At 42.1% G+C, this 17,723-nt stretch overlaps 1 protein-coding gene across 3 annotated transcripts in view; it reads left to right on the forward strand.

The window, feature by feature from the left end:
* RCAN3 (RCAN family member 3) overlaps positions 1 to 17,293 on the forward strand; it is a 39,063-nt gene extending 21,770 nt beyond the window's left edge. For all 3 annotated transcript variants that reach the window (XM_043445492.1, XM_043445491.1, XM_043445493.1), the window contains exons 3-5: positions 12,487 to 12,660; positions 13,692 to 13,863; positions 15,107 to 17,293. In XM_043445492.1, coding sequence (XP_043301427.1) covers positions 12,487 to 12,660; positions 13,692 to 13,863; positions 15,107 to 15,291 — 531 coding nt within the window. In that variant the 3' untranslated portion in view covers positions 15,292 to 17,293. The remainder of the gene's footprint in view (positions 1 to 12,486; positions 12,661 to 13,691; positions 13,864 to 15,106) is intronic.
* Positions 17,294 to 17,723: the final 430 nt, after the last annotated feature.

The raw sequence follows: 17,723 nt of genomic DNA on the forward strand, positions 1-17,723 counted from the left end.
CTTTGTCTTTTGGTTGGGGCATTCAACCCTTTACATTTAAGGTAATTATTGATAGGTGTGGTCCCGTTGCCATTTACTTTGTTGTTGGGTTCGCGTTTATACAACCTTTCTGTGTTTTCTGTCTAGAGAAGATCCTTTAGCATTTGTTGAAGAGCTGGTTTGGTGGTGCTGAATTCTCTCAGCTTTTGCTTGTCTGTAAAGCTTTTGAATTCTCCTTCATATCTGAATGAGATCCTTGCTAGGTACAGTAATCTAGGTTGTAGGTTATTCTCTTTCATTACTTTAAGTATGTCCTGCCATTCCCTTCTGGCCTGGAGGGTTTCTATTGATAGATCAGCTGTTATCCTTATGGGAATCCCTTTGTGTGTTATTTATTGTTTCTCCCTTGCTGCTTTTAATATTTGTTTCTTTGTGTTTGATCTTTGTTAATTTGATTAATATGTGTCTTGGGGTGTTTCGCCTTGGGTTTATCCTGTTTGGGACTCTCTGGGTTTCTTGGACTTGGTGGCTATTTCCTTCCCCATTTTAGGGAAGTTTTCAGCTATTATTATTCCTCGATATTTCTTTTTGTCTTCTTCTTCTGGGACTCCTATGATTTGAATGTTGGGGCATTTCACATTGTCCCAGAGGTCCCTGAGATTGTCCTCATTTCTTTTGATTCTTTTTTCTTTTTTCCTCTCTGCTTCATTTATTTCCACCATTTTATCTTCTACCTCACTTATCCGATCTTCTGTCTCTGTTATTCTACTCTTGGTTCCCTCCAGAGTGTTTTTTATCTCATTTATTGCATTATTCATTTTTAATTGACTCTTTTTTATTTCTTCTAGGTCTTTATTAAACATTTCTTGCATCTTCTCAGTCTTTGTCTCCAGGCTATTTATCTGTAACTCCATTTTGTTTTCAAGATTTTGTATCATTTTTATTATCATTATTCTAAATTCTTTTTCAGGTAGATTCCCTATCTCTTCCTTTGTTTGACTTGGTGGGCATTTTTCATGTTCCTTTACCTGTTGGGTATTTGCCTTTTCATCTCGTTTAGATTGCTCTGTCTGGAGTAGGCTTTCTGTATTCTGGAGGTCTGTGGTTCCTTTTTATTGTGGAGGTTTTACCCAGTGGGTGGGGTTGGACGATTGGCTTGTCAAGGTTTCCTGGTTAGGGAAGCTTGCTTCGGTGTTCTGGTGCGTGGAACTAGATTTCTTCTCTCTGGAGTGCAATGGAGTGCCCAGTAATGAGTTTTGAGATGGGTCTATGTGTTAGGTGTGACTTTGGGCAACCTGTATGTTGACGCTCAGGGCTATGTTCCTGCGTTGCTGTAGAATTTGCATGGTATGTCTTGCTCTGAAACTTACTGGCTCTTGGGTGGTGGTTGGTTTCAGTGTAGGTATGGAGGCTTTTGGACGGTCTCTTATTACTTAATGTTCCGTGTAGTCAGGAGTTTTCTGGTGTTCTCAGGTTTTGGGCTTAAGTCTCCTGCCTCTGGATTTCAGTTTTATTCTTCCAGTAGTCTCAAGACTTCTCCAACTATATAGCACTGATAATAAAACTCTAGGTTAATGGTGAAAAGATTCTCCACCGTGAGGGACACCCAGAGAGGTTCACAGAGTTACATGAAGAAGAGGAGAGGGAGGAGGGAGATAGAGATGAGCAGGAGGAGAAAAGGGGGGACTCAAGAGGAGAGAGACAGATCTACGCAGTTCTCTGTTCCCAAAGTGTTCTCCATAGCCCAGACACCCACAGAGATTCACAGAATTGGATTGGGAAGAGAAGGGGGAGGGAGGAAATAGAGGTGATCTGGGGGAGAAAAAGGAGAGTCAAAAGGGGGAAAGAGTAATCATCACACTCCTGAGTAAAAATGGGTACTGAATATTGGATTCTTAAATGTCCAAAATTGATATCAAATACTGAAAAACAAAGATTAAAAATCTAGAGTAGAGGTTAGACTCTTAAAAATACAATATTAAAAACAAAAACACAAAAAATTTTAGAAATATATATGAAGTTCAGTTTAAAAATAGGGCTTCTCTTTTTTTTTTTTGCAAGGTTATAGTGAAATGAAAATGAAAATTAAGGAGTAGTAGAGGAGTAATAGAGGACTTTAAAAGAAAATAAGAGAAAAAGAAAAAAAAGAAAAAAAAACAAGAAAAAAAATTTTTTTCCTAATTAAAAAAATCATAAAAATATATGAAAATGAAAGTTAAGGAGTAGTGGGGGAGTAATAGGGAATTTTAAAAGAAAATAAAAGAGAAAAAAATAGAAAAGAAAAGAAAAAAAAATTTTTTTAATTAAAAAAAAAAAAGGTAAAAATATATCTAGGAATTTCTCTGGAGCTGTTGCGGTCAGTGTGGGTTCGGTTCAGTTTCAGATAGCTCCTCGTTCCAGCTTACACTTCTCGATATCTATAGGCCCCTTCCGGTGTAGTCGGTGTTACCTACAGGGATTTTAATCTGTTGCACCGGTCCCTTCTGAAGCGGTTCCCTTTGTTTATTTGGCTTCTGTTTGCCGGTCTCTTCAGTGCCTAATTTCCGCCCTGACACAGGCGGGCGGAGGTGGTCCCTTGTTCAGGTTGCTAGTTCCGTTGCGCTGCGGAGAGGGAGGGGCCCGTTTTCCCGTCTACGCTGCTCAGGCTCCTGGCTGCTCTATATGGAGCGGGCCCTGCGCTGCGCGCGGTTCCAGCCCTCGGGTGTTCCACAAAAGTGCGGACTCGGATGCGCCTGCGTTTTGTGCCTTCCCCGTCCGAGCAGCTCAGGCAGCCAGGAGCTTGACCGGAGCACTCTCCCCGGGTGCGGCGCGCCTTCACCCCTCCGTGGTCCCAGTCTCAGTTTCCGCCCGCGCCAGTCGGATGCGTGCGCCTTCTCCCCTCCGCGGCTCCAGCCCCAGTCCTCGCCCGCACCGGTCAGGTGCGTGCGCCCTGTGTCTAGCCGCGACCCTCCCGGTGGATGTCAACCATCCAGAATCTCAGGAGGTCTTTGATTAGAAACTGGAGGCCTGTTTGCAGTATGGTAGGGGATGCCGTTCCTGGGGCCGAGCCTGCCCCTTTCCCCTCCCCCCTGCCTCCAGCGGGGCTGGGCCGGTCCGCAGCCTGCGAGCTCTTCTCTGGACTTGCTCGGTCCCTTTGTTTTGCAAACGGCCGGCAGTGTGTTCCAGCGGTTAATTTTCTGTCTCTCTTTTGCTATCCGACAGTTTAAGTTGGTAACTCACAAAAGCTCCCTCCGATTGCCCTCAGGGCACTCAGGCCCGGTCCTTACCCTAAGCAATGCCGCCAGCTCCTCTCCTTCCGCCCCCACTTGCTGGTGGCGGATGCTGGCGTCTGGGGTACTTTTCTGCTGGGAGTTGCTTTTAGGTATGTAATCTGTGGGGTTTTTTTATTTTTCCTCCCACTTAGGTTGTCCTCCGAGATTCAAAAACTTCCCCCAGACCCGCCAGTGCGAGGGTTTCCTGGTGTCTGGAAACTTCCTCTATTAAGACTCCCTTCCCGGGAGGGGTCTCCGTCCCTAGCTCTTTTGTCTCTCTTTTTATCTTTTATATTTTGTCCGACCTCCTTTCGAAGACAATGGGCTGCTTTTCTGGGCGCCTGATATCCTCAGCTAGCGATCAGAAGTTGTCTTGTGAAGTTTGCTCTGCGTTCAGTTGTTCTTTGGATGAATTTGTAGGGGAGAAAGTGGTCTCCCCGTCTTATTCCTCCGCCATCTTGGCTCCTCCCCCCCCCCCCCCCCCCCCCAAATAGGCTTTCTAGTTGGCTCGGTGTTAAAGAATCTGCTCGCCAAAGACGTGGATTGGATTCCCTGAGTGGGAAAGATTCCCTGCAAGAGGAAATGGCAACCCACTCTGGTATTCTTGCCTGGGAAGTCCCGTGGACAGAGGAGCCTGGCGGGCTGCAGTCCACCGGGATGCAGAGTGTCAGGCATGACTGCGCACACACACGAAGAAGAAAAAACAGCGGAGCGGGGCTTCCCTGGTGGCTCAACGGTAGGGGACGTGGGTTCAGTCCCTGACCCGGGCAGATTCCACAAGCTGCGGAGCGACTAAGCCCGTGAGCCGCAACCCCTGAGCCTGCTGTGCTGAGCCCAGGAGCCGCAACCCGGAGGCCGCGTGCACTCGGGAGCCTGTGGTCCGCAAGGGGAGAAGCCCAGCAGGATGAGCAGCCCAGGCGTCACAGCTAGAGGGTAGCCCCCACTGGCTGCAGCCAGAGAAAAGCCTACCCAGCAGTGAAGACCCAGCACTGCCAAAAATGAATAAACAAACAAAATTACTGAAAAAAAAATAAAAACAGAGGAGGGCTAGAGAGTGGCTTGATGGGTGACGATGTTTAACTAGGGTGGTCAGGGAAACCCTGCCTGGAGAAGTGACACTTGAGGTCACTGAATAATAGAACTGCTTTTACTAGTTTGGGTGTACAAACGACTTCTCTAAGCCATTTTAAGAGTAAGTTGCCAGCCACAGTGGCCATTACCCCCAATATTTTAATATGTATTTGCTAACAAACAAGGGCATTCTAAGAAAACAAAACAAAAACAAAATCAGGAAATTAACGTTGACACATTACATCGTTCTAATCCTCAGACCCCATTCAAGTTTGCCCATGGTTCCAGTAATGTCCTTTATAACAAAAAAATCCAGCCCCTTATCACTCAATGTATTAGGTTGTCAGGGCTCTTTATTTCATCTCTTTCAGCCTGAAGCAATTCCTAGTCCTCCCCGCCTTTCAGGATGCTCACACTCTTGGAGACTGCAGGCTGAGCCTGAACTTCCCGCATCTTTCCTGCTTCATGGGCAGGGAGAGCAAGAAGGAGGAAGTGGAGGTCCAGGTGGACACCCTAGAGGGGGCTTTGCAGGCTTCCTTCTGCAGCTGCATCGGTGGACAGTACTGCCCTTGACAGCTGCAGCCTGAGTGCTGGGAACAGAGCAACTGAAACTGCGTTCCTCCTTCCTGGGGCAATTCTCATGGTTTTTAGGGGAAGAACTCATGTTTGTGGTTTTCTTCAACCTCTGATGTTTTAGATCAAAATTGTTGGGAACTTCCCTGGTGGTCCAGTGGCTAAGACACTGTGCTCCAATGCAGGGGGTCTGGGTCAGGGAGCTAGACCCCATATGTCTAGTTTAAAAGCTAAGAACCCAGTATAGCATAAATTAGCAAATAAATGTTTTTAGGAAAAAAACTGAGCCCAAGTACATGGATGCATTTGCAAACCTGAAGTGTTTTTTGCAGGCCATTTTGAGTCTCAGATTGGATAACTGCCCTGTAATCTGACTGCTTCTTCAAAGTGCCCGTGAAACAACAGAGTAGCTTGGTAGGGCGCCAGAGGACTGTTAACAGGAGACAGAATTCTCTGCTCCTCCATTTGTCCTGTCTCCCTACTTTTGTTCCACCTGTTCTTTCCTCCAGGAGGCCTTAAAATCTGCTGCTCTGTCTTCCCTGCTCTTTTTAGTAAACAACTAAACAAACTTTAGGGTGAGAAAAAGAAAAAAGACAAAAGCCATGGGTGCTGCTGAGGGGCTGTCAACAGCTGGGACCTCATGAGAAGTTCTCCTAGTTATGGTTTTGAAGACTGTGCGTCTCTAATAGATATTCCCCAGAAAAACCAAATGAAGTGTTTTTGTTTATTGATGGGCTGCAGGGCTTCAGTGTCATTAATGATGCAGTCAGTACCTTTGTAACTTGCAGATAGTGTGAGTGAGTGTGTGTGTACGCACATGTGTGTATGTGTGAGCTTAGCTGTTAATGTGACCAGGTAGTGGCTGTGGTTGTGGGTCTCATTCCCCTCCTGAAGTGGCAGACTGCATTTTCTCAGTGTTTAGGGTGAGCAGTTACCTCGTAAACTGCTGGAAAATGACTTCATTGTGCACACATCTTCTGTAAAGCATCATTATAGAATCCTTTCCACCTTAGCCATGGGAAAAAAATGCAAAACCAATAATTTTGCCTCTGGCATCAGTGAACCTGTAGCCACTGGACTCTGGATGGGTGGAATTTTCTGTCTCAGATTTACAGAAGAGAATGTGAAATTATCTTGCCTTCGGATTCCAAAGATAATTTCACTGCTGAATGGATTGAAACGTCACTTCTGTGCTTCCCTGATAGCTCAGTTGGTAAAGAATCCTCCTGCAATGTAGGAGACCCTGGTTCGATTCCTGGGTCAGGAAGATCTGCTGGAGAAAGGATAGGTTACCCACTCCAGTATTCTTGGGCTTTCCTTGTGACTCAGCTGGTAAAGAATCCGCCCGCAATGCAGGAGACCTGGGTTCGATTCCTGGGTTGGGAAGATTCCCCTGGAGAAGGGAAAGGCTACCCACTCTAGTATTCTGGCCTAGAGAATTCCATGGACTATAGTCACAAAGAGTTGGACACAACTGAGTGACTTTCACTTTCCAACTTAATGTACAGAAATGATGGATGCCTCAGGATTTTTTGGCTCAAGGCAGACGGGTGCAGCACAATCATTTTCATAGTTTGTCCCTCAGTGAATTGATAAACATCACCTTCTCTGCCTTGGGCAAGAGACCAAAGAGTAGAGCGACCATAATTCTGGAAAGGTTGAGAAATGCGCACCTAGCAACCGTCCTTATCTGTCACTCCCTGAAGCCTGTTTTCCCATCTGACCTTCCCATTTTTCCCTTCCGTGATTTTAGTGTACCCACGGCCCAGCTGCAGAGTAACCTTGAGTTCCCAAGAAAGTGTGTTGGTTGTGTGTTATCCTTAACATATTCTAGGTGCAAGGTATTTGTAATCATTTTTACTGCTCACTTATTGCACGGGTGATTCCTGCATATGAAGGCAGCTCTGGTCTCTATTTTATGGAAAAATTACATAACAGGAAAAGCCTGGGTTTTAGGCCAAGTTATTTGCGTCTTCCTTATAACTGTTGTACTGCCCGAGACGAATACTAAGTGACCTCTGAAGTAGAGTGGTCAGTGATGCCCTGGATCTTATGGGATCCCCGCCATCTTCTAGGGAATAAATGTGCAGCTGTTACCCGTTTAATAGGATGGTGTTACTTTTATATCATTAGGGAATTCAGAAACCTATAAAAGGGAATTATTTCTACAACTTCCCTGGTGGTCCAGTGGTTAAGAATCTGCCTGCCAAAAAATAAGATCCCACATGCTGCAGGGTCATCGAGCCCGCTCGGCACAGGGCCTGAACCTGTGCGCCCTGGAGCCCGTATGCCGCAACTACTGCGCCTGCCTGCCCGAGAGCCGCGGCTCCACAGCAAGAGAAGCCGTCCAGTGAGAAGCCCGCGCACCGCAACCAGAGAGGAGCCCACCCTCTGCAGCCGGAGACAGCGCGAACGAACCCAGCGACGAAGAGCCCATGCGCCGCGATGAGGGCGCAGTGCAGCTCGGGTGAATTATTTCTAAAGCAATTTAAGGAGGAAAGAAAAGAATTTGGTTTCTGAATGGATTCTGTTTGTCCTGCGTCCTTTCAGTCCATCGATGTCCATAGGTGTCCATAGATGAAGCCCTCACCGCCTGTCTCCATTCTTCTAAAGCCCTTTTGTGCTGTTGCCGGCATGTCAGGGACAGCTCAGGAATCCACGTGCTGTCTGTGGACACGGTGAGGGGCGGAGCTACCAGCTAAGGGCACTTACCTTTTTTCTCAAATAGGAAACAGCAAAAGTTTTGCCTCTACTTAATTTTTCGTATTTTCTGCTCACCTCGGAGCTTAAAGTCACACAGTTCATAAGCTGTATTTATGCCACATTAAGGGGGAAATGCATGTGAAAGAGAGGGAAAGAAACAGCAAAACTTTCTCATCAACTCCTGCATGGCTTCATTTTTTACTAATTCTTCATCAGTTCACACATACGGGGATTTAGAAGAGAGAGAGACACATAACTCATTGCTGTCATCTGGATGTTACATTCAGTTTTGGTGTATTTCTGGAATGATTTTAACAATTGGTTTGAAAGGAAATAGGAAGAGGGATGTGATTATCAAGTAGCTATTTATCTACACACATTTTTAGGAGGTATATTTAAAACAAAAGAATACATAAAGTTCAGAAATAATACACACATTTTTAGGAGGTATATTTAAAACAAAAGAATACATAAAGTTCAGAAATAAAGGATGGGAATTGAGTTCTGTGCCATATACAGTTGGCTCTTGAACAACACAGATTTGACCTGCACAGGCCCTCTTATATGCAGATTTTTTCCCAATGAACTACAGTGCTACACAGTCTGCATGGTTGGGTGAATTCATGGGTGTGGAACCGTGGATACGAAGGGCCCCTGCAAAGTTATATGCAGACTTTCAACTGGGCAGGGTTGGTGGCCCTCACCCCTTTGTTGTTCAAGAGTCAACTGTATGACCAACAGAAAGCTACACCAGCTGTGTTAATATCAGACGAAACAGACTTTAAGGCAAAGGACATTCCTAGAGAAATAGACTGCTAACTAATGGTAAAAGATTTAGTCCACAAGGAAGACAAAACAATTCTAAACTTGTCTTTTGTTTTTCTTATTGTTTAGTCGCTAAATCGTGTCCGACTCAATTTTGTGACCCTATGAACTCTAGGCTGCCAGGCTCCTCTGTCCGTGGGATTTTCCAGGCAAGAATACTGGAGCAGGTTGCCATTTCCTTCTCCAAGGGATCTTCCTGACTCAGGGGTCAAATCTGAGTCTCCTGCATTGGCAGACATATCCCTAAAAACGTATGAAGCAGAAGTGAGCAAATTGCAAGGAAAAATAAATCCACCTAATAGTGGGAAGTCTTAAGAAACCTCTTGGTTCAAATAGACACCCCCTTCAAAAGAAATCAGTATATAGATTTCTATATTCTATATTTTTCTGAAGAACACAAGCTTAATATATTGAATATATTTATGGTACAGCATCCAACAGCTGCAGAAAGACATGTCAAGCACACACAGCAGATTTATGAAAATAGATGAAATATTGTAACAAAAGCAAGTCTCAAAAATATTGGATTGATATCTCTTATAGATAAAAACCTCTGATCATAGTGAAAATAAATTAGACGTTAAAAAGATAACAAGCAAAATCTCCTACCTATTTGGAATTTAAGAAATATATAAACAATTCATGAGACAAGGAAGAAATCATAATGGAAATTAAACTAAATATTTAGAATCAAATAATAATGAAAGTAATATATATTCAAACTTGTGGGAATAGCTAAAAAATAATATTTAGAAATATATATTCCTTAAATGTTTCTATTAAAAAGGAGAAAATTGAAAAATTATAGACTCAGCATCCATCTTAAGGCCTTAGAAAAAGGAAAAACTCAAAGAACAAAGAGTAGAAATTAATGAAATAGAGAGTAAATATACATAGAATCAATAATGTCAAACAGGTGATTCCCTGAAGAGAAAGTGGTGTGTGTCTCTACTTATTTGGGTCTTTAATTTCTTTCAACTATGTTGAATAGTTTTCAGTGTACTGAGGGAAGGATAATCATTTCAACCATGGGTGCCGGAACAGAGATAGCCATATGGGGAAAGAAAAAAGTGAACAATGACTCTTGTCTCACATACAAAAATTAACTTGAAGTGGATCCTAGACCGAAATGTGAAAACTAAGCTATAAAACATCTACAAGAAAACATAAGAGAAAATCCTAGTGACCTTGGGTGTGGCAGAGATTTCTACATTTGATACAAAAAGCACAAAGTAGTTTTTTTAAAGTCAACACATGGACTTCATTAAAAAAATTTTTTTTTAATTTGCTTTTTAAAAAGTACTGTTCATAATGAAAAAGGAAAGCAAGGACAATATTTAAAACATAGATTTGACAAAGGACTTATATCTAAAATACATAATAGAATTCTTACCACTTAATAAGGTAGCCTAAGTTAAAAATTGGGGAAGATTTGAATAAATTTGACCTACAAAGTTATAGAGATGGCAGATATACTTATGAAAAGATGCTCAGTGTCAGGAATCATTAGGGAAATATGAACTAAAACTACAGTGAGATAATTCTGTACTCCCAGTAGAATGGCTGAAATTAAAAAGACTGACCATGCCAAGTGCTGGTGAGGATGCAGAGCTGCTAGAACTCTCATACACTGTTGGTGTGAATATATAACAACTCTGAAAGACAGTTTAGTAGTTTTTGAAAAGTTGATCATATACCTATCATATGATTCAGGTATTCACCCAAAAGAAATAAAATCATATATCTACCCAAAACCTGTACATGAATGTACATAGCAGCTTTATTTGAAATAGTTCAAAACTAGTAACAACCCAGTTGCCTGTCAGCAGGTATTTGCATAAATATCCTTACAGTGGAGTTCTACTTGATAATAAAAAGGACCATAAAAGAGAACCCAATAATATGACTCTCAACATGATTATGCTCAGGGAAAAAACCCAGGACCCCCCCTGCCAAAAGTACATTTTTATGAAATACTAAAAAAATACCATCTTCTAGAGTGATAGAAAAAAAGATGGTGGTTACTGGTGGGAGTGGGGTGGGCATCTCATACACTTTCGTTTTATGGAGAGTACGGAGTTAAATATGAAAGGTGAAATCATAAAATTTTAAGAAGACAATCTGGGAGAACATCATTGTGATCTCAGAGTATACAAGGATTTCTCAAGACACAACACAAAAGGAAGAAAATGGATACATTTAGTAAGGTTCAAATTTAAAACTTGTATTTTTCAAAAAAAAATTGGGAAAAAGTATTTATGGCACCTATATTTAACAAAGAATTAGCACCCCTATAGAACTCCCCTTCCTCAATTAAAAGAGACAACCCAGTAGAAACATGGACAAAAGATATGAGCACGCGTATCATGGATTCTGTAGGCAAGAATACTGGAGTGGGTTGCCATACCCTCCTCCAGAGGATCTTCCCACCCCAGGAATCTAACTGCTTCTCTTTTGTCTCCTGCATTGGCAGGCAGGTTCTTTACCACTAGCGCCTCCTGGGAAGCTATATCATGTTAAGAGGAACCCCAGAAGACCCATAAACATGAAAAAAGGTTCAACGTCTTTATTTTTCAAAGAAATGTGAATTATAACCAAAATTAGAGCCTATTTCATCTTCCTTACTTTGCATTGGTAAAAATTTAAAGGTCTGTATCAAATGTTGGCATAGATGTGAAGCAACCAGAATACACTTTCACTCTTAGACAGTAAATTGGTACAAACACTTTGGAAAACTGTGTGGCATCATCTACTAAAGTAAAAGATATGTCAGTGTTGAGGCCCAGGACGCGTGCTTAAAAGACGCTTGCTCCGTGGAAAGAAAGCTATGACAAACCTAGAGAGTGTATTAAAGAGCAAAGTCGCGACTTTACCGACAAAGGTCCATATAGTCAAAGCTATGGTTTTTCCAGGAATCATGTATGAATGTGCGAGTTGGACCATAAAGAAGGCTGAGCAGGAAAGAATTGATGCTTTCGAATTGTGGTCCTGGAGAAGACTCCCGCGAATCCTTTGGACAGCAAGGAGATCAAACCAGTCAATCCTAAAGGAAATCAATCCTGAATAGTCACTGGAAGGACTGATGCTGAAGCTGAAGCTCCAGTACTTTGGCCACCTGATATGAAGAGCTGACTCACTGGAAAAGACCCTGATGCTGGGAAAGATTGAGGGCAGGAGGAGAAGGGGGCAACAGAGGATGAGATGGTTGGATGGTATCACTGACTCAATGGACATGAGTTTGAGCAAACTCTGGGAGATAGTGATGGACAAGGAGGCCTGGTGTGCTGTAGTCCATGGGGTCTCAGAGATGGGACATGACTTAGTGACTGAACAACAAAGGCCCAGTGATCCCACTTGTAGTGTGCACACCAGAGAATCCCATGCATATGGGCACCAAGAATGTTCATAACAGCATTGTAGTAGCAAAAACTGGAGGCAATCCAGATTCCAGCAGCATTAGAGGAATTGTGGTATAGCTGTACAATGGAATATTATACAGTCCTGAAGAGGGTGGCTCACAGTTAGTTACACACAGCAACAAGGAAGCATCTTAAGAAAAAAGGCAAGTTATAGAAGAATATATGCAACATGATTCAATCTTTAGGGGAGCTTATAAATGTTGTAAAACTATAAAGAAAAACAAAGATAAGCATGAAATTCCAGAAAATAATTACTTTGAATCTAAAAAGGAATAGGATGGAGGTAAAAACTCTGGCATGCTGAGGACTTCAAAATGATAGTGATGTTCTTGTTCTATCATTGGGCATGTTTTTATCATTTTATACCTTACTTTCATTTTATAATACTTTACATTTGATTTTATAATATGAACTCTACATAATATACTATTTAATAAATTTATTTTTAAAATAAGTGCAAACTGCAGAATTTAGCATATGACTAACAGGACACCTGTTCTTGTGTACCTACAAGAAGAGAATGCTTCTTTGGGGAAAAAAACAAATTATAATGAATTCTACTCCACTACTTATGTTTAATGATTTAAATTTCCTCTTGGTAAAGGTTTTCCTTTTTTTCCCCCCCTGCCCTTATTCTCTCTGCTGTGCTGCCCCTCACTTTGTAGGAAAGATTTGAAGCGCTCTTCACCACCTATGATGACCAAGTTACGTTTCAGTTGTTCAAAAGCTTTAGAAGAGTCCGAATAAATTTCAGCAAGCCTGAGGCGGCGGCACGGGCTCGGATAGAACTCCACGAGACAGACTTCAATGGCAGGAAGCTGAAGCTGTACTTTGCACAGGTACTGACTTCATAGTGCAGAGGGCAGCGTGTTTACCTCCATCCAACGATGCTGTCCACTCTCCGTATTCTCTATTATCATATCAGAGGTCTTTGAGATGAACAATCCTGATCAGCAAATCATGTAAACATATGTTTCCTTTGTTTTACAGGTACATAAATGTATACATTTATTAAGCATATTTGCCCTCCTAACTTTGTTTTGCTTAGCCTAATAGTTAGAGGGCTTCATTTTTTTCTGGCAGCTTTTCTCAACTGGGGAACACCTAAGCCTTTTCTCCTGTCATCTAGAATGGCACTTGTGATGGGACATCCTTGGAAGATATGAGAAAAGCAGCCTCTGGACTCATTTCCATGGGCTGTGATTCCTAAGAGGCGCCCTGTTGAAAATGGCTCCCAGCCCAAGGGGTGAACAGGGAGCAGACAGAGAACGTACAGAAAGGCTGTGCTAGACTTTGGAATTGCGAAGGACCCTGCAAGTTAATGAGAATTGGCTATCCTTATTATTCTAATCCTCCATCGATAGGACTCTGACAAACCAATTACTTCTTGGAAGAATTAGTGAAATAAAAGCATTAGATCAGCTGTTAAGTGCACTGTTTTATTTTTAACAAAGCATTTTTTTCCCCTTGGTCTAGCTTTCAAAATATTTTTAAAAAAATTAAGATGGGGTTTGCTGTCTGACATTACAAATAAAACCTATGTTTGGACACGTCTTGGTGGAGTCGATGGCGACAGTATAACCTAATCTCTTCTAAAACTGGAATTCAGTGCTTAGTACGATTCATTGTCCATTCATCTACTCATTGATTTTTCTTTCTATTTGACGAATATTTATTGGGCACCTAATGCTCTGTGCCGGGCTCTAAGTGTTCAGTGGTGAACCAGACAGACTCTGGCCCAGCCACTGGAAGATATTTAGCCTGTCAAAGAGAAATTTTACATTTTCTCCAAAGAGATGTTTTAGTTAATGGGAAGATGAAAGTGAAAACATGGCCTGGTCATAAATTGTGAGCACCTCCCTCCCTGCAGGTACAGATGTCCAGTGAAACACGGGACAAGTCCTATTTACAGCCGCCCCAACCTGCCAAGCAGTTCCTCATCTCCCCTCCTGCGTCACCTCCGGTGGGGTGGAAGCAGGGGGAAGACGCAACGCCTGTTATAAACTATGATTTACTCTGTGCTGTTTCCAAGTTGGGACCAGGTAACAAGCTTCTCTCTCTCCTGTTTTTTTCTCCAAGAAACTTTTGTTTTAAAGCCCACATTCAGCTATTTGTGTTCTAGCCAATGAACGGCAACACGATCAGCATGGAAGATAGGGTCACACAAACCTGGGTTTAGATTCTGGTCTTTGCTAACTGTGATCTTGAGCAAGTTATTTAGCTTCAATTTTCTGAGCCTCTGCTTTCTCATCTAAAATAGGGATCATAGGAGCTACCCTTCAACATTGTTCTAAGGACTAAGGGCTTCCCCAGGTGGCACAGTGGTAAAGAATCTGTCAATGCAAGAGACACAGGAGATGCAGGTTCGATCCCCGAATTGGGAAGATTCTCTGGAGAAGGAAATGGCAACCCACTCCAGTATTCTTGCCTGGAGAATCCCATGAACAGAGGGGCCTGGTGGGCTACAGTCCACAGAGTCACAGAGCTCGACACGACTGAGCAAGACTGAGTGCACGCACGCGTGCACACACACACACACACACACACACACACACGAGAACTAACTGATACATACGTAATAGTAAATCTAACTGCAGTTTACTGCTCCACATTCTAGTACATGACAGATCATTAGAGCATATTAGTTGCCATCAAAATCGCAGACAGACAACTTCTACACTGAACAGTTTATCAAGGAATTGGTGGTGATACCGTATCATCCCTTCAGATTCTTACTCTTGGGTTTCTTTTCCCATCTTCTTTTCCTTCTGTTTAATTTCTCTCTCTCATTCCTCCAAAATAATACAATAAATCAGTGCCATTGTTGGTTCATAGTAGTTGTCCACCTAAAATAATGTTGTGTCTTCATTAACGTTAGGGGATACAAAAGGCATTTGAAGAGTTGTTTTTGGACATGAGAGCTGTGTCTTGGATCCCTGAGGTCCCATGAGAGATTGCCGACGCTGCCTGAAACCTTACAGGTGTCTCCCAAGGGGAACCCAGAAACCATTATGAAGTTAAGCAGGAATACTTGCATTGTTCACAGAACAGTAATTAGCACTTGCATTTTAACTCCCAAGACCTCATTACTCCTCACTACTAATTTCTCAAAATGCCAAAATTTTTTAAGAACCTTAAAAAGCATCAATTCTCTAATGTCTAAACAGGATAAAGTACCATGACATAGGATTTACAGATTGAAAAGCCAGTAATCAGCAATGAAAACATGCGTAGAACAAGACGTTTCAAGGTTCAGAACCTTTCCTTTGCTGTTTGCCTCCGCAGGAGAGAAATATGAACTTCACGCAGGAACCGAATCCACACCAAGCGTGGTGGTTCACGTCTGTGAAAGTGAAACTGAAGAGGAAGAAGAAACAAAAAACCCCAAACAGAAAATCACCCAGACACGGCGCCCAGGACCTCCGACCGCAGCGCTGAGCGAGCCCCGGACCTTCGACTGTGCGCTTTGAGGCTTTGGTGGCGTGGCGTGGAGCCGCTGCCCACCTGGCCTGGGATGGCGGGGACATGCCCTTCCGTGACCTTGACCACTGCTCCACCAAGGGGAGGCCGGGGGGCATGGAGCACCCACACTGGGGACAGTAGAACATGGAGTAGCAGTTTTAACTGATCAGTTAAAATCACAGCTTTTAACTGATGTTCTGAACAGCATATTACTTTAAAGGATTAGCCCCCACCACGTGGCAACTCTTGACCACTTTTAAACAGCAAATTAGGAGAATGGCTTCCTCCAGAAACATTGATTTCCCTGATTCTGGATAGCACGGGGTACCCCAAAGTGAAAACTGTAGTCACCCAGGGCAGTTCCATTTTTGAGAACTTAAAAATAGTCTTACAATTAAAAAAAAAAATTAGTCTTACAATTTTAATAACCTAATCAGATATGTTTGTAACGGTCTATTGGCTTCCAACAAGTCTGTTGGTCAAAGATTCATTGCTATTCAATATACATGGAATTTTTGGCCCAGAAAGAGACCTGACATAGAGAATAATTCATAGAAAATAATTTTTTTTTCTCAAGTGGTTTTTTTTTCTTTAGCTTTGGGGGAGAAATGCCCAGTTCCCTTCAACTGTCAGAATCAAGGTGCCCAAATCTACATGCACACTGTTCTCATCACAAAGTGATACATAATAGACCCCAGTTCCTGATAGGCGCCCAGGCAAAGAGCTGCTGCTTTGGGAACGAGACGCATCACCTGTGAGCTTGATGACTGTGACCTTGATGCCTGTGACCTCATGCGGCTGCCACACTCTCCCATTTGTGACACATCCTGGCCTGTAGCTCGGACTGTCTTCAACCACCAGTTGGGTGGTCATTATTCATACTTGTGTGTCATCATTCATAGACTTTAAATCAGAAAAAGTACTGATAAGATTTTCTGAAGACTGTTTTTAAATTGTCCATTCAAACATTTTTCTGTTGGCTTTGACACAGAAGTCACACACATTGTTTTTCTGTGAGTTAAAGAAAGATGTAACAGGGATAATTCATTGGTCAGAGTTTCTTTTGGGTGAAATTTGTTTACTGTGGCTTCCTGTTGGCATTTTCCCTTAAAACAGAATTGTTTCCTGCTTGTGTTTGAGGGTGTATCATTGAACAGACATCTTCTTAACTCTTTTGTGGTCTGTTTGAATTTCGAAGTCCTTTTTGTAGAAAAGTGTCCTAACTAAGAATGCTTTGCTTCAGGTCAGGTGGCCATACTGGTTCTCTGCTCCCTCCAAGGTTTTCTTTGTAAGACAAGTGTCTGGGGCTCCTCGCTGTGTCTGTGCAAGGACTTGTGAGTTTGGACTAATAAACCAGTGTGGCTGCCACGACAACAGAAAGAAAAATGTAGAAATTCAGATCATGCTTTCGATACATTTTTGGTAATGTGTTTCAGTGGTCTAGATGTTCTTATTGTGGTAGAATTTATTTCTAAGGACTTAAACTTTATTGCAAAAAAAAGTTTTCTATATTTTCCCTACCTTAAAATATGCTGAGATGATCGACTCTTCTGTTTGTATATATCCACCACTGGTAAGCCTCGATGTAAAATTCAGTTGAAATTTGTGATTCTGCAAGCAGCTTATTAAACTTATTAAATTTATTATTTGGCAGTTTAACTGGCAGCCACTTAATAAATTTACTTTGCAGTTCTAAATTCAGCCAGTTTTTAATCTTATCTAGGTGCACTAACTTATCATTGCAGAACAAACTCTGTAAGTCAGGAAATGTATGTATTTTCAACGTTTGGAAATTTTTGAGTTTTCTTTTAGGTAATATTTATTCACTGTAATTTTCTAAGTGATCAAAAGTCATGATGTGTTATTATTTGGCTTGGCTTTCATGCTCTACCTTCCAATTAAAGAATATTCTATCCCTAACTTAAAACTGTCTTTTATAGTCCAACAATGCAAATTTAAGCGTTAGTTGCTCAGTTGTGTCTGACTCTCTGTGACCCCATGGACTATAGCCCACCAGGCTCCTCTGATCATGGAATTCTCCAGGCAAGAATACTGGAGTGGGTTGCCATTTCCTTCTCCAGGGGCTCTTCCTAACCTAGGGATCGAACCCAGGTCTCTTGCATTGCAGGCAGATTTTTTTACTGCCTGAGCCACAAGGAAAACACCCCAACAATGCAAATTACCTGATTATTTCTTTTTCTCTTTTCTTTATTTTTTTCAACGTTGAATAAATTGAAGAAAAACTTAAACCAAGATTAAGTATATATTAAATAATATATTTTTAATTTAATATATGTAAAACTTTTCTGAGGCTTTCCCTGGTGGTCCAGTGGTTAAGACTCCAGTCTTCCACTGCAACTTTTCTGAATGGAAAACATTAATATTTTTGTTCTTTCTAGTATAGTATTTCCACAACATGAGCTCTGGAAGAAAAACTACT

Source organism: Cervus canadensis, chromosome 24 (assembly GCF_019320065.1).
Source record: "Cervus canadensis isolate Bull #8, Minnesota chromosome 24, ASM1932006v1, whole genome shotgun sequence".
NCBI classification, from domain to species: Eukaryota; Metazoa; Chordata; class Mammalia; order Artiodactyla; family Cervidae; genus Cervus; species Cervus canadensis.